The sequence below is a fragment of the Synchiropus splendidus genome, chromosome 2, assembly GCF_027744825.2.
Source record: "Synchiropus splendidus isolate RoL2022-P1 chromosome 2, RoL_Sspl_1.0, whole genome shotgun sequence".
Classification (NCBI taxonomy): Eukaryota; Metazoa; Chordata; class Actinopteri; order Syngnathiformes; family Callionymidae; genus Synchiropus; species Synchiropus splendidus.
Window position 1 is genome coordinate 33754566 of NC_071335.1, and position 22837 is coordinate 33777402.

The following is a 22837-nucleotide window of genomic DNA, read 5'->3' on the forward strand; positions in this document are numbered from 1 at the left end:
TTTTCCACAACAAAACGCAATCTCAACCTGAATCTTGTTTATGTAATAGCCAATAAATAAATGAGTCAGATTTTTTCATTTGTTGAATTTCCCCACGTGTTACACATGCAGGACTTATAATCCAATGCTCTCTCAACTTCACGTCATCACATAATCTTTTGTACAAGCAGACAGAAACAGGTGCTGCATCCCACCTTGATCCATGGCTCAAAATGAGTGGTAAGATGAGGTGTGGGACAATAGCTCTGAAGCATTTCTGTAACCACCAATTTCCAGGGTTTTCATGGGTTTTTTTTCGGTTTTGGCCACCCTGCCTGCCATGTTACGTAGCTGCTGCAGGTCAGGAGAATCTGCGGCGAGCGGCAGTGCAGACAGAAGAGGTGAAACATCAGCATCAGGACCAAAAACGACAGAGGGCATCAGGCATCACATACAACAGACGTGCGGACCTTCACTAGACGTCCCACAAATGTCCCTCACAAATTCTCCCACACTCACTTTAGCTGCTGGACAACTTTTATCATTTGCCAAATGTGTGTTCTGATCTGTTGCATTGAAGTAACAAGAACTGTACTTGATTTATTCATATCGCCTCCAGTCACTCTCTCACTCCTGACATCTACTGGGCACCTGCAACATTGCTCAGTAGGAAGCCAATGTATGCTGGTCATATCTAACACCAGTCCCCAACAAGGAAAAAAAACATGAGACTAAAGCAACATCTCTCCTTTTCTTGATCCTAGGTGTAACAAGAAGCAACAAAAGCTCTGAAGGGAGAAGGAGGCTGTGGTTGTAGCGTACCCGAGCCTGGTGAGCAACATGGCCCACATCTCTCCTGCTGTCCTCCTTTGGCAGCAGCATCTCCGGCCTGTCGTGCTGCTCTGAGGCCAAAGAGTTTCCTCTAGGACCGTGACTGGAAACTGACACGCAAACATGAAGAAGGCTGTCTGGAAAAAATGCTTTTCTTCAGAGGTTATTTAATCTTCGGTGTTACACTTGACGGGGATTCCAGAATTCATGAGAAATACTTGCTGTACACACAGTACTTCTAATACCGTAGTCAGTAAGCCAAGTTTCTGAGGAATTCAAATGTGCTCTTATGTAAGGAGCACCCCTAAATCTTTTATTGGCTTGTGTTAGGGTCCACCCTTGAACCATACTGCCCCAGTCTGTGCCTCAAACATGTATTTTTAGGGACCGCAGGTGCAAATGATGAGGACTGTGGAACTAGACTTCAGTGGTGGGCAATTCATCCACGGTAAAGGCGTGGTGTCTCGAGCACTTCAAGCTCTAGACCAGAGGTGGGTGACAACATTTCCTCGAGGGCCACATTAGAAACTGTAACGGTTGTGAGGGGCCATCATGCCAAAAGGAAGTTGATGGAAAAATTTCCAAAATACATAAGTAGATTAAATGGAATTGGGGATATTAAGAAGTGTAAATATGCCATGAAAACTATTGAAATATTTTCTTTTATATGCACTTAATTTGAATATAAATAGATAAGATAATAAGGCAATTTATTTCAAAATATATTTTCAATATTACTTCAGTGTATTTTGAGGAACAAGGAAAACACAAAAATGTTCATTTATTATCTATGTATTTATATAATATTTTATGTATATAATTTATTAATATGTATGTATTAGAGGAATGGAGGAAAAACATTTCCCCACTGGTCAATTTTTTTTGTTTCTTTATTACATGACTTAAGAAAAAAAAATGACTCAATACTTACACTGTAAAAAAAAACGAGTTTCAATTGGTCGGACGAGTGCACATCCGACCAATTGAAACACTCCAGATCCAGAGCAGCAATAAAACAGTTCTCAGATTAACAGTACAGCAGTGATGTGACCACGCGAAGTGCTTCAAGAACACAGAGCACCTGCAGTGTAGGGGGTTTCTGTGCAACGACCCACCACCAGCAACATTCAAACACTCACAGAACATCATTTCCCCACCAGTGTATCTGTTCAGGCTTTGTGCAGTTTTGGGACGAGGGACCAAGATAACCCCAAAATGACCTGTCCCCCAAGACCGAGTGAAACCTCCCACAGTTGTTGATCTGTGCAAAACCTGCATCGTGTTTGAAGATTCCCCCCCAAATCTGCAACAGCAATTCAATTGTACCAGTAAAACCAAATCAACTGCATCAGTAGAAAACAGCCCACAAACCATCTACAGAGGTCAAAGACGACAGTGTGAAGAGGCGGACAGCAGAGGCTGTCACTGAAGCATTATGGCTTTCATGCTCATGGTTTCTCTTTCTTCTTGGCGCACATAAATATGGACCAATGATGGCGACTATGACAATTTATTTGGAACTCTTTTCAATATTGCTTAAATGTATTTTGAATAACAAGAAAAACACACAAAAATGGCCAATGAAAAGAAAACTTTAGTCTTAAAGCAAAAACATGCTATATATATATATATATATATATGCAGAAGTGGTGGTGGTGACTAAAAAATAAAGAACGGAAAAGGTAAAAAAATGACAAAATATCATGTATAGTTTTAGTCTGACGTAAAAAGGGCCACAAAATATACAACCATCGGGCGGCATATGGCCCCCGAGCCACACTTTACCCAGGTCTGCTTTAGAGGCTCTGTAATAACTTCATTTGGAAAAATCTATTAAAAGTGACAGGAGTTTCATAATATCCAATATATATTTGCTGCTTCAAAAGGAGAGCAGTAGATCATAAAACAGGCTCTTTAGATTAGATGTCCTTCATTAGCCTTACAGTGGGGAAATTCAAGCCAATAAAGCATGTAATGTCTTGTCTTATTGCAAGAGAAGTTCTGCTCACTCCGCTGCAGGTTCTGATGGCTCTGCAGGCAGATCTCCTTCCTCATCGCTGTCCAGGCCTGTGCGGTTGACCGTGCGCCTCATGTTGTAGGGCAGGTCCGCGCGCCTGGAGGACACAGCCAGCGTCAGCGTCGCCACTCGGAGGTTCAACTGAAGAGCTTCAGATTAGTCTGTACCTGAGTTTGCTCTTGAGGTTGCTGACTTCCCGGTTCATCACGTCGCCCAGTTCCCTCTGGAGCTTCCTGCGGTAGACGTTGGCTCGGGTCAGCTCCTCCTCGGTCTCCTCCAGCTGAAGCTTCAGCTGCTGCATGCGGCTGTTTGTCTTGTCCGCCTGCAGGGGAACAGTGGACGTTACTTTCGGGTCGTTCTCAGAAACCTTGCTTCTTCAAAAGAAGTTTAAACATTTTGTCAGACACGACGTGTGAAAAATATTTACCCACCTGAGGCATAAAGCCCCATTATTAACCTTTACATTGTGTTCATTACATAATTGTTAGGGTGAAAATTCCTGTTACGGGTTGATCATTTAATTCGCCACATAATTCAAGATCAACTCAATCTCTTATTTTTGAATATAAGAACCGGAAAGGGGAAAGGGGCTGGAATCTCAGGCAAAAACTCCCCTGGAACACAAAGTGGCTGACCAAAAACTAACTCTGCAGGTGAGGCATTTAGGTCCTCCTTGGGAGCTGAACGCAACCCCAACATGACCCATGGCAGGCGGTCCACCCAGTTGGCATCCGAGAGTGCAGCGCGCAACGACGCTTTAAGCGACCTGTGAAAACGCTCACACAAACCGTTAGCCTGAGGATGATAAGCAGTTGTACGGTGAACCTGCGTGCCCAGAGACCTTGCCATTGCTGACCAGAGCTCAGAAACAAACTGTGGGCCTCTGTCCGAGGTAATGTCTGACGGTGGACCGAAACGTGCGACCCAAGTTGAAATGAATGCACGCGCCAAGTCCGCGGACGAAGTGGAGGACAGAGGGACTGCCTCTGGCCACCTGGTGGTCCGATCCACCATTGTGAACAGATGTGTGAATCCCTGAGAGGGAGGAAAAGGACCCACCAAGTCCACATGCACATCAAAACGCTTGGCGGGAATTGTAAATGGTTCCAGGGGCGTTTTAGTGTGTTGATGAACTTTAGCATGCTGACACGCCACGCACGCAGACGCCCACTCTTTGACTTCTTTGCGAAGGCCAGGCCAGACGAACTTTGATGCCACCAGTCTTACTGATGCACGGACTCCTGGATGAGAGAGTGCATGAACCAAATCGAAAACTCGACAGCGCCAAGCAATCGGTACAACCGGACGAGGTCGCCCTGTTGAGACATCGCAAAGGAGGGTAGGACCACTGCCGGAACACAGCGATCGGACATCTGTGTCATTAGGTTGATCAGCAGCCATAGCCGAAAAATCAACTCCGAGCTGCACAGGACACACCAGCGCCCGAGATAGGCAATCAGCGACAGGGTTTTCTTTGCCAGCTACATGCTGAATGTCGGTCGTAAACTCGGATATGGAGGCAAGGTGGCGCTGCTGGCGAGCAGACCATGGTTCAGACACCTTTGCCATAGCAAATGTCAACGGCTTGTGATCCACAAAAGCAGTGAAGGAACGTCCCTCCAGTAAAAAACGAAAATGTCTCGTGGCAATGTACAACGCCAGTAGTTCTCTGTCGAAAACACTGTATTTACACTCGTTGTCCCGCAACCTACGACTAAAAAACGCAAGGGGCTGCCATGAAACTGCCACAAACTGCTCAACGACTGCCCCCACGGCCACATCAGATGCATCTGTTGTAAGAGCAATAGGTGCACCAGACTTGGGATGAGTAAGGCGCGCTGCGTTAGCCAGGGCTGCCTTAGCTTCGTCGAAGGCCTGGACGCGTTCTGGGGTCCAGATGACCTGGTCATTTGCCTTTTTTAGCTTCAGGGCTGCATATAGTGGCTGCATGTTTTGTGCTGCGTGAGGCAGGAAACAGTTATAGAAGTTCACCATTCCCAAAAATTCCTGCAGGGATTTGACCGAGACTGGCCGGGGAAAATCCAACACCGCCTGCACCTTGGAAGGCAAGGGAACGGCGCCCGCCAAGTGGACCGAAAAATCCTGAATGTGTGGTATCGGATATAGATCATGTGTTGTAATGTTGTTCAAGCGGCGAAAGTCGCCACATGGACGCCAAGACCCGTCCGCTTTTGGCACCATATGAAGCGGCGACGCCCACGGGCTGTTGGAATGCCTTACAATACCCAAGCGTTCCATGGTGGAGAACTCCTGTTTAGCCGTGGCCAACTTGACAGGGTCCAGGTGTCGCGCACGCGCGAACACTGGCGGGCCTACCGTCGGGATAAAATGTTCCACGCCGTGTTTGGCGACTGCGGTGGAAAACTCTGGCTTAGTCAGTGCCGGAAATTCTGCAAGCAAAGGCAGAAAAGCATCACTTGACGCCACAACGTTAGAGTGTGTCAATGGCCCGGGTCCTCCAGTCTGACATGGAACCACAGCAAAAGACACAGTATGAATTAACCGGCGGTTGGCGACATCCACCAACAAGCCATTATCACACAGGAAGTCTGCCCCGATAATGGGCAGTGTGACAGAGGCCAACACAAAGTTAAAGTGAAAACTGCGTCCACTGAAACACACAGTGACCGATCTGGTACCAAAAGTTTCGATAGACGACTCGTTGGCTGCCTTCAAAACCGGGCCAGTACCGCGGGCTGCCAAGTCTGACTCAGCTGGAGGGAGGAGGCTCTTCTGTGAGCCAGAGTCCACCAGGAACCGTCGTCCAGACACGGAGTCCTTTACAAAAAGCAGCTCTTCTCGATCGCCAGCGCCCACAGCCGCTACTGAGCGCTGGCTCTTCCGTTTCCCGAAGTGTCGAACGAGCAGGGAGGGACGCAACGCCGAGCCTTGACGCCGAAACGATGGTGGAAGAAACACAAGTCCCCCCGTCGTCTTCGGGAGGAGACTCCAGCAGTCATCGCAGCTTCCGCGCCCTCCGCAGTCGACTGTTGGGGAGCCACCACCAACGTGTGCGCTGCTGCTCGTCTGGTCGTCAGAAGGATTCGGTCCGCTTCCTCCGCCAAACCGCGGAAATCGCCAGCGGTGAGGCACGGGGAGTTGGCCAGGGCGGCGCGCACCGACGGTGGAAATTGGCGCAGAAAGATGTGCGGGAACAAGAAACCGCCGTCTTCCGAACCCAGCAGAGACAACATTTCGTCCATTAAGTCCACTGCTGACCCGTCACCAAGCCCAGGAAGCGAAAGCAGCTTATCCGCTCTCTCTGCCGCGGACGGGCTGAAACACCGAAGGAGAAGCTGCTTGAGAGCGTCGTACTTCCCGCGATGCGGCGGTGCCCGTAAAAGTTGCATCACCCGACGAGTAGACTGCTGGTCCAGAGCCGCTACCACCAGGTAATATCTGGCGTCGTCCGCCGTTATACCCCGCAGATGAAAAAGCGCCTCCACGTGCTGGAACCACGGCGCTGGGTCGCTGGGCCAAAACTCCGGCAGCTTCATCGAAGCGGTGCAAACGTCTGATTGCGGCCGCTGATGCTCCATGGCCGAACTTGAAGCGCTATGCTGAGCCTCAAAAGAGGAGACGTCCTCCTCTCCCTCATGGAACATGTCCAACTCGGTGTTGAGTGTAATAAAAGCTCGACCGAGTTGTTGGTTAACACCCACGGCTTTTAGAGCAATACATTTGCTACTTAAACGTAAGTAAGGATATTAAGAAGTGTAAATATAAACCTACTGAAATATTTCATTTGAACATAAATATGGACCAATGATGGCGACTATGACAATTTATTTGAAACTCTTTTCAATATTGCTTAAATGTATTTTGAATAACAAGAAAAACACACAAAAATGGCCAATGAAAGGAAAACTTTAGTCTTAAAGCAAAAACATGCTATATATATGCAGAAGTGGTGGTGGTGACTAAATAATAAAGAACGGAAAAGGTAAAAAAATGACAAAATATCATGTATAGTTTTAGTCTGACCATCAGGCGGCATATGGCTCCCGGGCCACACTTTACCCAGGTCTGCTTTGGAGGCTCTGTAATAACTTCATTTGGAAAAATCTATTAAAAGTGACAGGAGTTTCATAATATCCAATATATATTTGCTGCTTCAAAAGGAGAGCAGTAGATGTAGATATATCAAAATGATCATAAAACAGGCTCTTTAGATTAGATGTCCTTTATTAGCCTTATTGTGGGGAAATTCAAGCCAATAAAGCATGTAATGTCTCGTCTTATTGCAAGAAAATGTGTGTAACTTTCATCTCCTCCAGCTGCTGCTCCATGGCACGCTTGGACCTCTCCAGCTCATGAACCTGAGGAGAAGGCAGTTAAGATGTCCATATCCATTGACTAGACTTGACAACCTTCTCTCGGTCCTTACACTCTTGCCAACATCATCTTTGGAGGAGACCAAGTCTTCCATCTCAGCCTTGAGCAACTTATTGGTCCGATCAAGCTCATCCTTCAGGTCTGTCATCGTCTCCAGGTCACGGGCAAGATTTAGAGCTCTGGTTTCCTTCTCCCTGGAGTCTGCCTCGGCCTTGTCACGCTCCTCAGCATACTGAGTCGAAGTGGTCTTCTCTTCAGTGAGCATCTAGACGGCAAATGGAATGGATTGAGAGCTTTCAGGAGGAGAACTCTCTCCAGCAACTGAAGTAATCCTGTGGTCATCAAACCTGATCACACATCTTCTGCTTTCTCTCCAAGTTGGAGACAATCTGCCACAGGTGATCCTGGTCCACCATGAGGTCATCCAGCTCCTGCTGCAAGCGAGTTTTGGTTTTGTCCAGCTTGTCATAGGCGGCAGTCCTCTCCTCCAGCTGTTGTGTCAGGCTGTCCAGCTCATGCTGTATTTTCTTGCGGCCCTCTTCTGCGCCCTCTAGTGCTGAACTCTCAGTTTCTAGCTTCTTCTTCATCTCAGCCATCTGTAGTGGGAAGACAGCAGAAGCTGAAACTTAAAGTCAAGGAACAAAAGACCAGCGGTTTGAGTGGAAAAGGTAAAAAAAATGACAAAATATCATGTATAGTTTTAGTCTGACGTAAAAAGGGCCACAAAAAAATACAACCATCAGGCCGCATATGGCCCCCGGGCCACACTTTACCCAGGTCTGCTTTAGAGGCTATGTAATAACTTCATTTGGAAAAATCTATTAAAAGTGACAGGAATTTCATAATATCCAATATATATTTGCTGCTTCAAAAGGAGAGCAGTAGATGTAGATATATCAAAATGATCATAAAACAGGCTCTTTAGATTAGATATCCTTTATTAGCCTTATTGTGGGGAAATTCAAGCCAATGAAGTGTGGAATGTCTTGTCTTATTGCAAGAAAAGTTCTGCTCACTCCGCTGCAGGTTCTGATGGCTCTGCAGGCAGATCCTCATCGCTGTCCAGGCCTGTGCGGTTCACCGTGCGCCTCATGTTGTAGGGCAGGTCCACGCGCCTGGAGGACACAGCCAACGTCAGTGTCGCCACTCGGAGGTTCAACTGAAGAGCTTCAGATTAGTCTGTACCTGAGTTTGCTCTTGAGGTTGCTGACTTCCCGGTTCATCACGTCTGCCGACTCGGTGGCATCGTCCAGTTCCCTCTGGAGCTTCCTGCGGTAGACGTTGGCTCGGGTCAGCTCCTCCTCGGTCTCCTCCAGCTGACGCTTCAGCTGCCGCATGCGGCTGTTTGTCTTGTCCGCCTGCAGGGGAACAGTGGACGTTACTTTCGGGTCGTTCTCAGAAACCTTGCTTCTTCAAAAGAAGTTTAAACATTTTGTCAGACGCGACGTGTGAAAAATATTTACCCACCTGTGGCATAAAGCCCCATTATTAACCTTTACATTGTGTTCATGACATAATTGTTAGGGTGAAAATTCCTGTTACGGGTTGATCATGTAATTCGCCACATAATTCAAGATCAATTCAATCTCTTATTTTTGAATTTAAGAACCCCCCCGAAAATCTCACCAGATGAATGGCACGATCTCCTCTGGTCTCTTGCATGTCATAGGCAACGGTTCTCCATTTCTCTCTCAGCTTGTATGGCAAGTTGGACAAAATCAGTCTCATGTTGGTGGGACTGTCCAACTCATCCATAAATGCCACATCCTGCATGGTATTTTGACAGCTCAGGAGAAACAATGCAAAGTTACTGAGACCTTTGGTGTCTTCTGACTTGATTTGTGGCCATTTGAATGCCTTTTCCAGTAAGGCTGAAGCAATCTTAATTTCATTTCCATAATGATCAGAGAGCAACTTCAGGGCCTCACGATATCCACGATGTGATGGCATGTGCAGGCAACTCCTGACCAGATCTCTTGGATCACCCCTCGTGTATTGCTTCAGAAAATATAACCTGTCTGAATCAGAGTCAGTTCGAGAAGCAATGGCGTGTCCAATTGCTTTCAAAAATGATCTGAATTCCAATGGATCACCATAGAACAATGGAACGTCTCTTTGTGGTCGATGAGACAGTTGTTGGTTTTTAACCAGCAGTTCAGTCATATCTGTTGGTCGTTGCATCACCTTACAAAGCTCTTTTGTGTCCATCGCTTGATGTAGTGGTGTTGCTTTGGGTGCAGGATTTGATCTGCGTTCTACATATGCATTGTGAAAAGCACCAACTGAATCACTCAATGACACATTCCCGTCTGGACATTGTTCCTTTTTGGTGGACTTGTTAGCATCGTCATTATGCTCATATTGCTCGTAAACCTTCATCCTTGCTGTAGAAGCTGCCAACTCTGTTTCGATTTCCAACTGTTCTTTGTCAGCCATTGACTGGGCTTCTTTCAATGCCAGTGCTTGTTTTCCCTTTAATGCGGCAGCTTTTGCAATGAGAGCTGCTCTGTTGGCCTCCTCTCTTCGTCGCGCAGAAGTAGCAGAAGATAAGTATGATGTTCCACTGGATGAACGACTAGAAGATCTTCCTGATCTGCCGCCTCGAGAAACATTTGAGACACTGTCCATCGGAGTTACATCCTTTTGACATGTTTTCACCGATTCCAGATGGAGTTTCGTTTCCTCAATCCACTTTTTTATTCATAAACTCTTGACAAATTGTCACTTTGGGGTGACACCAGTTTGTTTGGTCAGCCTCACATTCCTCTTCTTTCATAGACAGTTTCACTGTTTCATTAACTTCAGCAAATTCTTCACAGAACTTTTTACAATCCTTCATCATGACGTTTTCAATGTGTGTCAAATTGTCATCATTTTCCATGAAACGTTCAATTTCATTCCATTTTTGCGTCAAGAGTCTCAATTTTGTTTTCTATTTATGAGATGACGCAGCTTTTCCTCCAAGCCTCGCTCTGTGGGCAATGATGCCATCCTGCGGCCGCAATCGGTAGCCGCGCTATCGTCGTCAGTGCGTGATTCTGCCATCGTCTTTTTCGACATGACTCTTGAAATGTTCCGTTTTTGGAGTTACTGTGGTTCCCCACTGTCTTCTGGTTCGGTGAGTGACTACCCAAAACTTTCTTTGCGAGTCACACGAGCACTGCGCAGCAACTGGTCCGTGCGGGCTCCGTCTAATTCCTGGTAGTTACTTAGCTTGACAGAAGTTCGACGGACAAGGTTTTTGACTTAATGTGATTGCAAACTCCAATAGTTTGCTACCTCTATTGTTGTGAACGGCGTTAGTGTCTGACTCGTTCCTCCTTTGTCCCGAGTGTTCCCGTTTTCCTCGTTCTCACGAGCACATCCGTACTGTCACGTAATGACGTATGTGTACATGCGAATACGTGTTGACGTTCGAGCGTGAGCGAACCCCGGTTGTTTGAAGGTCAGTCTGTGTGTTAACTTCGATTAAGGAACTGATTCAACGAAGACCGTGGTCGTCCTGCCTGCTTGGAAGGCTGATATTACATGGTGTCAGAAGACAAAGTAAATAAGGATGGCACAGTCTCAACCACCGCCGCATCTGAGTCTGCAGGGCAATCTCGCTGAAAACTGGAGAAGCTGGATTCAACGCTTCGATCTGTGCTGCACAGCCAGTGGAGTCGAGGAAAAGCCAGAGAAGGTGCAGTGTGCCACTTTTTTACTTGTTGCGGGGGACGAAGCGATAAAAGTATGGAACACTTTTGAATTCTAGGACGACCAGGCTGATAAAATCGACGAATTGAAAAGAAAGTTTCAAGAATACTGTGAGCCACGAAAACACTTACCGTACATCAGACATATGTTTTTCACAAGGTCACAGAAGCCGTCAGAGACAATAGATGCATATGTCACGGATTTGAAAAACAAAGCTCAAGACTGCAATTGTGGTCAGCTTCACGATTCCCTCGTCAGGGACAGAGTTGTGTGTGGAGTAACCAATGATCACGTCAGAGGCAGACTGTTGAGAGAGGCAGATTTGACTGATTTGGAAAAATCTATTAAAAGTGACAGGAGTTTCATAATATCCAATATATATTTGCTGCTTCAAAAGGAGAGCAGTAGATGTAGATATATCAAAATGATCATAAAACAGGCTCTTTAGATTAGATGTCCTTTATTAGCCTTATTGTGGGGAAATTCAAGCCAATAAAGCATGTAATGTCTCGTCTTATTGCAAGAAAATGTGTGTAACTTTCATCTCCTCCAGCTGCTGCTCCATGGCACGCTTGGACCTCTCCAGCTCATGAACCTGAGGAGAAGGCAGTTAAGATGTCCATATCCATTGACTAGACTTGACAACCTTCTCTCGGTCCTTACACTCTTGCCAACATCATCTTTGGAGGAGACCAAGTCTTCCATCTCAGCCTTGAGCAACTTATTGGTCCGATCAAGCTCATCCTTCAGGTCTGTCATCGTCTCCAGGTCACGGGCAAGATTTAGAGCTCTGGTTTCCTTCTCCCTGGAGTCTGCCTCGGCCTTGTCACGCTCCTCAGCATACTGAGTCGAAGTGGTCTTCTCTTCAGTGAGCATCTAGACGGCAAATGGAATGGATTGAGAGCTTTCAGGAGGAGAACTCTCTCCAGCAACTGAAGTAATCCTGTGGTCATCAAACCTGATCACACATCTTCTGCTTTCTCTCCAAGTTGGAGACAATCTGCCACAGGTGATCCTGGTCCACCATGAGGTCATCCAGCTCCTGCTGCAAGCGAGTTTTGGTTTTGTCCAGCTTGTCATAGGCGGCAGTCCTCTCCTCCAGCTGTTGTGTCAGGCTGTCCAGCTCATGCTGTATTTTCTTGCGGCCCTCTTCTGCGCCCTCTAGTGCTGAACTCTCAGTTTCTAGCTTCTTCTTCATCTCAGCCATCTGTAGTGGGAAGACAGCAGAAGCTGAAACTTAAAGTCAAGGAACAAACTGCAACAAAAGACCAGCGGTTTGAGTGGAAAAGGTAAAAAAAATGACAAAATATCATGTATAGTTTTAGTCTGACGTAAAAAGGGCCACAAAAAAATACAACCATCAGGCCGCATATGGCCCCCGGGCCACACTTTACCCAGGTCTGCTTTAGAGGCTATGTAATAACTTCATTTGGAAAAATCTATTAAAAGTGACAGGAATTTCATAATATCCAATATATATTTGCTGCTTCAAAAGGAGAGCAGTAGATGTAGATATATCAAAATGATCATAAAACAGGCTCTTTAGATTAGATATCCTTTATTAGCCTTATTGTGGGGAAATTCAAGCCAATGAAGTGTGGAATGTCTTGTCTTATTGCAAGAAAAGTTCTGCTCACTCCGCTGCAGGTTCTGATGGCTCTGCAGGCAGATCCTCATCGCTGTCCAGGCCTGTGCGGTTCACCGTGCGCCTCATGTTGTAGGGCAGGTCCACGCGCCTGGAGGACACAGCCAACGTCAGTGTCGCCACTCGGAGGTTCAACTGAAGAGCTTCAGATTAGTCTGTACCTGAGTTTGCTCTTGAGGTTGCTGACTTCCCGGTTCATCACGTCTGCCGACTCGGTGGCATCGTCCAGTTCCCTCTGGAGCTTCCTGCGGTAGACGTTGGCTCGGGTCAGCTCCTCCTCGGTCTCCTCCAGCTGACGCTTCAGCTGCCGCATGCGGCTGTTTGTCTTGTCCGCCTGCAGGGGAACAGTGGACGTTACTTTCGGGTCGTTCTCAGAAACCTTGCTTCTTCAAAAGAAGTTTAAACATTTTGTCAGACGCGACGTGTGAAAAATATTTACCCACCTGTGGCATAAAGCCCCATTATTAACCTTTACATTGTGTTCATGACATAATTGTTAGGGTGAAAATTCCTGTTACGGGTTGATCATGTAATTCGCCACATAATTCAAGATCAATTCAATCTCTTATTTTTGAATTTAAGAACCCCCCCGAAAATCTCACCAGATGAATGGCACGATCTCCTCTGGTCTCTTGCATGTCATAGGCAACGGTTCTCCATTTCTCTCTCAGCTTGTATGGCAAGTTGGACAAAATCAGTCTCATGTTGGTGGGACTGTCCAACTCATCCATAAATGCCACATCCTGCATGGTATTTTGACAGCTCAGGAGAAACAATGCAAAGTTACTGAGACCTTTGGTGTCTTCTGACTTGATTTGTGGCCATTTGAATGCCTTTTCCAGTAAGGCTGAAGCAATCTTAATTTCATTTCCATAATGATCAGAGAGCAACTTCAGGGCCTCACGATATCCACGATGTGATGGCATGTGCAGGCAACTCCTGACCAGATCTCTTGGATCACCCCTCGTGTATTGCTTCAGAAAATATAACCTGTCTGAATCAGAGTCAGTTCGAGAAGCAATGGCGTGTCCAATTGCTTTCAAAAATGATCTGAATTCCAATGGATCACCATAGAACAATGGAACGTCTCTTTGTGGTCGATGAGACAGTTGTTGGTTTTTAACCAGCAGTTCAGTCATATCTGTTGGTCGTTGCATCACCTTACAAAGCTCTTTTGTGTCCATCGCTTGATGTAGTGGTGTTGCTTTGGGTGCAGGATTTGATCTGCGTTCTACATATGCATTGTGAAAAGCACCAACTGAATCACTCAATGACACATTCCCGTCTGGACATTGTTCCTTTTTGGTGGACTTGTTAGCATCGTCATTATGCTCATATTGCTCGTAAACCTTCATCCTTGCTGTAGAAGCTGCCAACTCTGTTTCGATTTCCAACTGTTCTTTGTCAGCCATTGACTGGGCTTCTTTCAATGCCAGTGCTTGTTTTCCCTTTAATGCGGCAGCTTTTGCAATGAGAGCTGCTCTGTTGGCCTCCTCTCTTCGTCGCACAGAAGTAGCAGAAGATAAGTATGATGTTCCACTGGATGAACGACTAGAAGATCTTCCTGATCTGCCGCCTCGAGAAACATTTGAGACACTGTCCATCGGAGTTACATCCTTTTGACATGTTTTCACCGATTCCAGATGGAGTTTCGTTTCCTCAATCCACTTTTTTATTCATAAACTCTTGACAAATTGTCACTTTGGGGTGACACCAGTTTGTTTGGTCAGCCTCACATTCCTCTTCTTTCATAGACAGTTTCACTGTTTCATTAACTTCAGCAAATTCTTCACAGAACTTTTTACAATCCTTCATCATGACGTTTTCAATGTGTGTCAAATTGTCATCATTTTCCATGAAACGTTCAATTTCATTCCATTTTTGCGTCAAGAGTCTCAATTTTGTTTTGTATTTATGAGATGACGCAGCTTTTCCTCCAAGCCTCGCTCTGTGGGCAATGATGCCATCCTGCGGCCGCAATCGGTAGCCGCGCTATCGTCGTCAGTGCGTGATTCTGCCATCGTCTTTTTCGACATGACTCTTGAAATGTTCAGTTTTTGGAGTTACTGTGGTTCCCCACTGTCTTCTGGTTCGGTGAGTGACTACCCAAAACTTTCTTTGCGAGTCACACGAACACTGCGCAGCAACTGGTCCGTGCGGGCTCCGTCTAATTCCTGGTAGTTACTTAGCTTGACAGAAGTTCGACGGACAAGGTTTTTGACTTAATGTGATTGCAAACTCCAATAGTTTGCTACCTCTATTGTTGTGAACGGCGTTAGTGTCTGACTCGTTCCTCCTTTGTCCCGAGTGTTCCCGTTTTCGTCGTTCTCACGAGCACATCCGTACTGTCACGTAATGACGTATGTGTACATGCGAATACGTGTTGACGTTCGAGCGTGAGCGAACCCCGGTTGTTTGAAGGTCAGTCTGTGTGTTAACTTCGATTAAGGAACTGATTCAACGAAGACCGTGGTCGTCCTGCCTGCTTGGAAGGCTGATATTACATGGTGTCAGAAGACAAAGTAAATAAGGATGGCACAGTCTCAACCACCGCCGCATCTGAGTCTGCAGGGCAATCTCGCTGAAAACTGGAGAAGCTGGATTCAACGCTTCGATCTGTGCTGCACAGCCAGTGGAGTCGAGGAAAAGCCAGAGAAGGTGCAGTGTGCCACTTTTTTACTTGTTGCGGGGGACGAAGCGATAAAAGTATGGAACACTTTTGAATTCTAGGACGACCAGGCTGATAAAATCGACGAATTGAAAAGAAAGTTTCAAGAATACTGTGAGCCACGAAAACACTTACCGTACATCAGACATATGTTTTTCACAAGGTCACAGAAGCCGTCAGAGACAATAGATGCATATGTCACGGATTTGAAAAACAAAGCTCAAGACTGCAATTGTGGTCAGCTTCACGATTCCCTCGTCAGGGACAGAGTTGTGTGTGGAGTAACCAATGATCACGTCAGAGGCAGACTGTTGAGAGAGGCAGATTTGACTCTGGAGAACGCAGTGAGCATTTGTCCAGCCAGTGAAATAACGTCGAGCCAAGTCAAAGCACTCAGAAGAATCAGAGGTTAACAAAGTTAAAAAAATTAGAATAAAAACAAAGGCAGAATGCAACCGATGTGGATATGTGCATGAAAGAGACAAGTGTCCAGCAAGGGCTCAAGTTTGCAAATTATGTAAAACAAAAAGTCATTTTGCAAAAATGTGCAGAACCCCAAATGGACAGAGTGGGAGGAAAGTCCACATCGTTGAAAACAATCAACCAGAAGACGTGTTCATGGGTACCGTTCAAGTGTATCAAGAAAAGCACATCAAAGTCATGGACAACGAAGAGGCCAATAAAGAAAGATGGACAGAAAACTTGAGAATAAATAATATGTGTGTGAAATTCAAACTCGATACAGGAGCCGACTGTAACACTATGTCGATGAAAACATATGAATCTTTGAATCTAAAAGGCCACCTCAAGACAACCAACAGCAAACTGGTGACTTTCTCTGGACAAAGAATAACACTGCTGGGCAGGAAATCTCTGGCATGTGAATACAAAGGAAAGAAGCACAGCATTGACTTTGAGATAACTAAAGAGAGTGTACCAGCCATACTGGGTGCTTCTACCTGCCAGAAGCTTGGCATGATAAAGAGGATTCATGAACTTGGAAGAGAGAGTGTTTATCACAAGGATTACGGAGATCTTTTTGAAGGTTTGGGCTGCTTACCTGGCAAGTACCATATTGAAATCGACTCAACAGTAAAACCTGTGGTTCATGCTCCCAGAAAGATTCCAGTTGCTATTAGAGCAGCAATAAAACAGTTCTCAGACTAAAGGTTTGAACAGTACAGCAGTGATGTGACCACGCGAAGTGCTTCAAGAACACAGAGCACCTGCAGTGTAGGGGGTTTCTGTGCAACGACCCACCACCAGCAACATTCAAACACTCACAGAACATCATTTCCCCACCAGTGTATCTGTTCAGGCTTTGTGCAGAGTTTGGGACGAGGGACCAAGATAACCCCAAAATGACCTGTCCCCCAAGACCGAGTGAAACCTCCCACAGTTGATCTGTGCAAAACCTGCATCGTGTTTGAAGATTCCCCCCCAAATCTGCAACAGCAGTTCAATTGTACCAGTAAAACCAAATCAACTCCATCAGTAGAAAACAGCCCACAAACCATCTACAGAGGTCAAAGACGACAGTGTGAAGAGGCGGACAGCAGAGGCTGTCACTGAAGCATTATGGCTTTCATTCTCTTTCTCCTTGCGCAGTTCTGCTCACTCCGCTGCAGGTTCTGATGGCTCTGCAGGCAGATCTCCTTCCTCATCACTGTCCAGGCCTGTGCGGTTGACCGTGCGCCTCATGTTGTAGGGCAGGTCCACGCGCCTGGAGGACACAGCCAACGTCAGCGTCGCCACTGACTCAATGTTCAGCTGCTCCTCCAGCTGAAGGATCTTGGCCTCCAGTGTGGCAATGGAGGATTTGTATTTGGACTTGATGGTTCCTTCCAGCTCCTGCAGCTTCAGCTTCAGCTCCTTATTCTGCCGGTCAAGTTGGGCTCGAGTGCCCTCCAGGCGCTGAGACGTGCTGCGCTCTCCAGCAAGCTCAGTGGTCAGCTGCTCCGTCTGGCATCACAAGCACAGTTAGCACGCGTCTCAGTGGGGAGCCATCATCCCGACGGGACAAGGAGGTCACCTGCAGCGTGGTTCTCTTCAGACGGTCGTTGACCATCTCTGTGTTCAGCTGCTCCTCCTCCAGCTCTTCCTCCAGCTGACTGATTCTAGCCTCCAGCCTTCTCTTCTCATCAGTCAACATGGTGCTGAGCAGCACACAGAAGAAACAATTAGTTAACATCATATCGACCACTGAAATCTCAAAGATCCAACACACTTTTTGCTGTTGCTGTTGGTGATTTCTTCTTGGAGCTCGTCCCTCTCTGTCTGGGCCTGACGCTTCAGCCTCTCTGCTGTGCCTAGATCCTGGAAGAACATGGAAAACACAGTGACGATTCACTATCAGTGGCACTGGATGTGAAGGTTATGAACTAGTTTTATTTGCCGGAAGATTTCTTTTCATATAAAATGGACTTTTTACAGGCGGCATACTCGGTTCTCTCATCATTTACTGTGACAATTCAGGCCAGCAGCTCATGAGTTATTTCAGTATTTACATTCATGTCTTCTTATTGCACGGGCAGATGTTTCACCAGAATCTCGCCATATCCTTCATTCACTCAAAGCCAGTACTGGGACGGTCATCTGGGTACCTCTTGGAACTGCAGTGTGTCTGCCTCCATGGTCTTCAGCTTCTTCTCAGCCTCTCGAGTGGCATTGCAGGCTTCATCCCTGGACAAACGAAGCGTCAGTGTCCTCGATGCAAACACCACTGTGCATTCTGTATTATCCGGATGCAATTGAGTGAACACGGCACCGAAACCATAGTCTGACGCATCTGTTGAGATTACAGTTGGCAGTTCAGGGTCAAATAGAGCAAGGGCTGGACTATTCACAAGCAGCTCTTTCAACGTAAGGAAGCATTTCTGAGCCTCCTCAGTCCACTCAAATCTGGCATCTTGCCGCAGGCAGGCCCGCAGTGGTTCTACCACCGTGGCGTAGTTGGGTATGAATTTTCCAGACCGGGAGAGCATACCCAGGAAGGAACGAAGGCGACCGGCATCAGTGGGGGCAGGAGCCTGCTTGATGGCTTGTAGGTGCTCCATATCTGGTTGAATGCCCTTCTCTGTCACCAAGTGTCCTCGGAACTTTAAGCTGGCTTGGTGAAAGTGGCATTTCTTCTCACTGAGTCGCAAGCCTGCATCTTTAAGTCGCAGGAGTACTGTTCTCAGAGCAATGTCATGTTCTTGTGCTGTGCGTTTGTAGCATATTATATCATCCAGATAGTACTGTACATTAGGCTCCCCACTCAACACTGTTGCCATCAGTCTTTGAAACGCTGCAGGCGCTGGGGCCAGACCATAAGGAACCCTGCAGAAGCGAAACAGTCCATCATGTGTAATGAAAGCCGTCAAATCCCGACTCTCAGGATGCAGCAGTACTTGGTGATATGCACACTCCAGGTCAATAGTTGAAAACACAGTCGCACCTGAGAGAGTGGAGAGCAATTCCTCCATGTGAGGAAGAGGGTAACTGTCCACAACAATTCTTTGTTTGGCTCTCGAAAGTCTCCACACATGCGTATACCTCCTGTTCTCTCCTGTGTTGCTACTATTGGTGACACCCATGGAGTGGCTTCGATGCCTTCTATCACACCAGCAGAGAGCAGCCTATTGAGTTCCTCTGACACAGCAGCTCGCACTGAGAAGGGAAGTCGTCTTAACTTTTGACGCACAGGAACAGCTGTTGGTACCACTTTAACTTTATGCATGAACCCTTTGGCGCATCCTAAGGTTGTGGAAGATGCTGGCTGTGAGGTGAGAGAAGCCAATGCAGCTGTCGGGGGCTGCGAAGAAGGTGAAGCCGTTGGTGTGTGCACTGTGTTGTCCTCAATGCGCAGGCGAAGAGCTGATATTATGTCACGTCCCATTAGTGCAGTTCCTGAGTCCACTCCATAGAACTTTGCCACACCTTTACTGCCAAAAAAAATCCGGGAACGGCGCATTCACGGCCATCTTTCGTCACCAAAATAATGCAGGTTCGACTCCGTGAGTTTCGAACACATACATGCATGCTACCGATTGCTACTTGATTGACAACCTACGAAAATCCCGCCTCTAACATTCTGAGCTCTGATTCGCTCCCACAACTGGAACTACTCACACGCTCGGGTGTAGACTAAATGACTATATAATTTCACAAATTATCTACATCCTTTCCCTTTAGCTTTAGTTTTTTTTTTTTTTTTTTTTTTTTTTTCAGTTTTAAACATGCACTGTAACATCATAACATTACACATATCTTGGATTTGGTTTGCAGACACGTCCAGATCGTGTCACATAATGCGAACCACTGTCACTGGTTCCTTCAGAGCAAGTGGTCACAGGACGCTGTGGTGATACTGGCTGGGATCGTTTCATGCCTTGTGCTGAGGTCTCTGAATAGGGGTTGGGACAGACCACTGTAGACGGGCCAGCACACTCAGGGTCCGAATCCTTTGGGATCTGCTCTGGAACAGAGAGAATGTGGCGACGGTTCCTCCGATAAGTCGATCCGTTGGATTCTATGATGTAGGAACGTGGTTCTGGGGCCAAATCTATCACTCTTCCAAGCTGATCATAGCCTTTTGGTGTTTGCATTCTAACCACCTGACCGGGGGTTAGTGGTTGAAGCGGATGACTGGTCTTGTCATGATGACGTTTCAATGCTAGTCTTTTTCTGATGAGCCGTGCATTGATCTTTCTGGTGTCTCTTGGGTCAGGTTCCAACAGTTTGGTGCTCACCGGAACAGCTGCTCGGGTCTGACGTGACATCAGTCGCTGGGCTGGAGATCCTAACGTTGAGTCACGGGGGAACATTTCTAAGGTTCAGGAGATTTAGAAAAATATCTGTTCCATCTTTGTAGACCTTTCCATCAGCTGTTTAGCACTGCGGACTGCCCTTTCTGCAAGCCCGTTAGACTGGGGAAACTCTGGGCTGCTTGTCTTGTGGACAAAGTCCCATTGAGTGGCAAAATCCTTGAAGTGCTGACTTGTGTATTGTCTGGCATCATCAGAAAAGAGGGTGTGTGGCGTGCCATGGACTGAAAAGTGTCTCTTCAACTTGGAAATTATGCTGGATGAGGTCAAGTTCTGTAGCAGGTCGATTTCAAACCATCCTGAATATGAATCCACCAATACCTGATAATGTTTCCCACGCCATTCCAGGATGTCAGTGGCTACTGTGGACCATGGGATGTCAGGGATTGAATGGAGGTGGAGTGGCTCTTTCTGCTGATGGCTTTTAGTGCTGTTGCATGTCGAGCATGAGGTCAACACCTTCTCCATGTCTTGTGACATAGCAGGCCAGAAGATTATGTTACGGGCTCTCCGTTTAGTCGCTTCAATACCTGGGTGGCCTTTGTGCATGATGTTAATGTACTCTCGTTGGAGAGATTTGGGAATGACACATTTGTGGCCCTTCATGATGATTCCGTCTTCCTCAGTCAGTTCATCCCTGTATGGGAAAAAGAGTCGAATTGAAGGTTCGACCTGGTTCAGCTTTGTCGGCCAACCCTTGTGAATAGTTGAACCGAGTGCTTCCAGCACACTGTCCTTCCGGGTGTGGTCTCTTAGTTCATCTAGACGTGCTGTTGAGATGCAAGAAACAGACATTATTTCAAAGGTATCATTTTCAGCAGTACTCTGACCTGTGCTTGCATCCGGTGCTCTGGACAGCGTGTCTGCCAGATACATGTGCTTGCCTTTCTTGTATACGAGCATGATGTCGTATTTCTGCAGGGACAGCAACATTCTCTGCAAACGCGCAGGCGCTGTATGAATGGGCTTCTTTAAGGTTGTTACCAGAGGTTGATGGTCAGTTTCCACCATCACAGGTTTCCCATAGACATAGTCTCTGAACTTTGTGCAGGCAAACAGGACTGCCAGCAGCTCTTTCTCAATTTGGGCATAGCGGGTTTCTGTGTCAGTGAGAGTACGAGACGCGAAAGCCACTGGTCTGCCGTTCTGCATGCAGGCTGCTCCCAATCCATAGCGTGATGCATCACAAGTCAGTGAGACTGGTTCTTTGACATTGTAGTACGCCAATACAAGGGACCTTGAAAGGCATGATTTAAGCTGGTCAAATGCCTCTTGATGTTGAGGTAGCCAACACCAAGCTGTTTCTTTACGAGTTAGCCTTCTGAGTGGCATTGCAATGTCGCTGAGATTTGGAATATATTTTCCCAAGTAGTTAACCATACCCAAGAAACGCTGCAGTGAGGTCAGATCTGAGGGCACTGGCATGTTGATGATGGCTTTAGTCTTTGCTGGGTCAGCTTTCAAGCCACTGCTCGTAAAAATATGTCCAACATAACTCACTTGGGTGAGACGGAATTTGCATTTCTGAGGATTTAGTTTCAGTTTAACCTCTCTCACTCGTTCAAGAATTTTTGTTAAGTTTGCGTCATGTTCAGCTGCCTACTATGATGTCATCAACAATGATGGAGCAGGGGTAGCCAGCAAACAACTGTTCCATTGTGCGCTGAAACACCTCACTTGCTGAGTTTATGCCAAATGGCATGCGCAGGAATCTGTAGCGTCCAAAGGGGGTGCTAAACGTGGTCAGTTTTGAGGGTTTTTCGTCAAGTCTGATTTGCCAGAAAGAATTCTTGGCAGGGCACTTGTCTCTTTTGGCTACATGATGATTCCCACAGTTGCTGCATTTGATGACAGTCTGTGAAAATGGCTGAGACTTGCTGTCTTCTTTACGGTTTCTGGTTGGTCGAACTGCATCGACACGGGTTTGGGTCGCTAGTTTTTTACTGCTCTCCTCGGTCATTTCGTGAATGCGACATGTTGCTATTGCTTTAGCAAGTGTTCGCTCACTGTCTCGCAGGAGTGATTTTCTCAGAGAGTCACTAATGATGCCACAGACGATGCGATCACAAGTAAGTTCATCAGCCAACTCACCAAACTGGCACGTTTTTTGCCTTTATCCTCAAATCGCTGATGAATGATTCAATGCCTTCTCCTTGTTTTTGGTTTCTCGTGTGGAACTTGTGCCTTTCCATCGTACGGTTGTTCTGAGGGTTGCAAATTTCTGAAAACTTTCTTTTCAAACAGTCCGGATCTTCCCTGGATTCAGCTGGTCGCAAAACGGCTCCATGCTCTCCTGGGGCGCGCACTTCAGGTGCATAGACGAAGGAACGCTCCCTTTCAATTGCTTCGGGTCCAGCGAGGTTCAGTAGAATATAGGCTCTGGTCCATGCAGGCTTGTCTGAATGTGCTGCAGCGATGAAAACATCGTATTCCCGTTCAAAAACTCGCCAGTTGTCGGTGACGTTTTCATCAAAAACAACAGGATCCGGGCGGCGAAAACCTTCTGCCATAGTTGTCGCGCCGTCGATGTGCAAAGTTGAGAATGAGGAGGCGATGTACCGGCCGGCGAAAGTCGTTCACTATTCTGACACCATGTAAAACTGTCCGTTCTTGAATGTGTCGTTGCCAAGTGAAGAACCACACCAAGACAACGGTTGAGTTTTACTTTTTACTCCGTGAGTTTCGAACACATACATGCATGCTACCGAGCCGGGTCTCTTGATTGACAACCTACGTAAATCCCGCCTCTAACATTCTGAGCTCTGATTCGCTCCCACAACTGGAACTACTCACACGCTCGGGTGTAGACTAAATGACTATATACGAGCGCACATCCG

The 22837-nt window shown here is 46.7% G+C and overlaps 4 protein-coding genes across 4 annotated transcripts; all 4 read right to left on the bottom strand.

Annotated features, from left to right (window-relative positions):
• Positions 1-1869: 1869 nt before the first annotated feature.
• LOC128753564 (myosin-9-like) lies at positions 1870-3533 on the bottom strand. Its single transcript, XM_053855346.1, has 3 exons — positions 3474-3533; positions 2995-3149; positions 1870-2924 (listed from the first exon to the last, which is right to left on the bottom strand). Exons 1-3 carry the CDS (start codon positions 3531-3533, stop codon positions 2816-2818), a joined length of 324 nt encoding a protein of 107 aa, XP_053711321.1. The 3' UTR covers positions 1870-2815.
• A 3497-nt stretch (positions 3534-7030) lies between these two features.
• LOC128753565 (myosin-11-like) lies at positions 7031-7779 on the bottom strand. The gene is made up of 3 exons (XM_053855347.1): positions 7531-7779; positions 7236-7448; positions 7031-7167 (listed from the first exon to the last, which is right to left on the bottom strand). Exons 1-3 carry the CDS (start codon positions 7777-7779, stop codon positions 7087-7089), a joined length of 543 nt encoding a protein of 180 aa, XP_053711322.1. The 3' UTR covers positions 7031-7086.
• Positions 7780-8156: 377 nt separating this feature from the next.
• Positions 8157-21152, bottom strand: LOC128753566 (myosin-11-like). The gene is made up of 16 exons (XM_053855348.1): positions 20985-21152; positions 20831-20915; positions 20531-20770; positions 18179-18364; positions 17796-17980; positions 17420-17508; positions 17225-17348; positions 16811-17154; positions 12686-12910; positions 12582-12615; positions 11838-12086; positions 11543-11755; positions 11418-11474; positions 8810-9874; positions 8369-8541; positions 8157-8298 (listed from the first exon to the last, which is right to left on the bottom strand). Exons 1-16 carry the CDS (start codon positions 21150-21152, stop codon positions 8196-8198), a joined length of 3540 nt encoding a protein of 1179 aa, XP_053711323.1. The 3' UTR covers positions 8157-8195.
• LOC128754445 (uncharacterized) lies at positions 11338-14879 on the bottom strand. The gene is made up of 6 exons (XM_053857071.1): positions 13127-14879; positions 12686-12858; positions 12517-12615; positions 11838-12086; positions 11543-11755; positions 11338-11474 (listed from the first exon to the last, which is right to left on the bottom strand). The coding sequence occupies exons 1-4, from the start codon at positions 14126-14128 to the stop codon at positions 12074-12076; spliced, it is 1287 nt and encodes a 428-aa protein (XP_053713046.1). The 5' UTR covers positions 14129-14879; the 3' UTR covers positions 11338-11474; positions 11543-11755; positions 11838-12073.
• Positions 21153-22837: the final 1685 nt, after the last annotated feature.

Excerpts from the sequence above, each read along its gene's own strand:
- LOC128753565 (XM_053855347.1), bottom strand. The coding sequence starts at position 7,779 with ATGGCTGAGATGAAGAAGAAGCTAGAAACTGAGAGTTCAGCACTAGAG. Across the intron at positions 7,449-7,530 it reads AGCAGAAGATGTGTGATCAG|ATGCTCACTGAAGAGAAGAC; the intron begins GTTTGATGACCA and ends TTTGCCGTCTAG. Across the intron at positions 7,168-7,235 it reads AAGATGATGTTGGCAAGAGT|GTTCATGAGCTGGAGAGGTC; the intron begins GTAAGGACCGAG and ends CCTTCTCCTCAG.
- LOC128754445 (XM_053857071.1), bottom strand. The coding sequence starts at position 14,128 with ATGGACAGTGTCTCAAATGTTTCTCGAGGCGGCAGATCAGGAAGATCT. Across the intron at positions 12,859-13,126 it reads GAGATCGTGCCATTCATCTG|GCGGACAAGACAAACAGCCG; the intron begins GTGAGATTTTCG and ends GTTCCCCTGCAG. Across the intron at positions 12,616-12,685 it reads AACCTCAAGAGCAAACTCAG|GCGCGTGGACCTGCCCTACA; the intron begins GTACAGACTAAT and ends TGTGTCCTCCAG.
- LOC128753564 (XM_053855346.1), bottom strand. The coding sequence starts at position 3,533 with ATGGGTCATGTTGGGGTTGCGTTCAGCTCCCAAGGAGGACCTAAATGC. Across the intron at positions 3,150-3,473 it reads CTAAATGCCTCACCTGCAGA|GCGGACAAGACAAACAGCCG; the intron begins GTTAGTTTTTGG and ends GTTCCCCTGCAG. Across the intron at positions 2,925-2,994 it reads AACCTCAAGAGCAAACTCAG|GCGCGCGGACCTGCCCTACA; the intron begins GTACAGACTAAT and ends TGTGTCCTCCAG.
- LOC128753566 (XM_053855348.1), bottom strand. The coding sequence starts at position 21,152 with ATGCAGAACGGCAGACCAGTGGCTTTCGCGTCTCGTACTCTCACTGAC. Across the intron at positions 12,911-16,810 it reads CCATCAGAACCTGCAGCGGA|AAGCAAGGTTTCTGAGAACG; the intron begins GTGAGCAGAACT and ends CTTCTTTTGAAG. Across the intron at positions 8,299-8,368 it reads AACCTCAAGAGCAAACTCAG|GCGCGTGGACCTGCCCTACA; the intron begins GTACAGACTAAT and ends TGTGTCCTCCAG.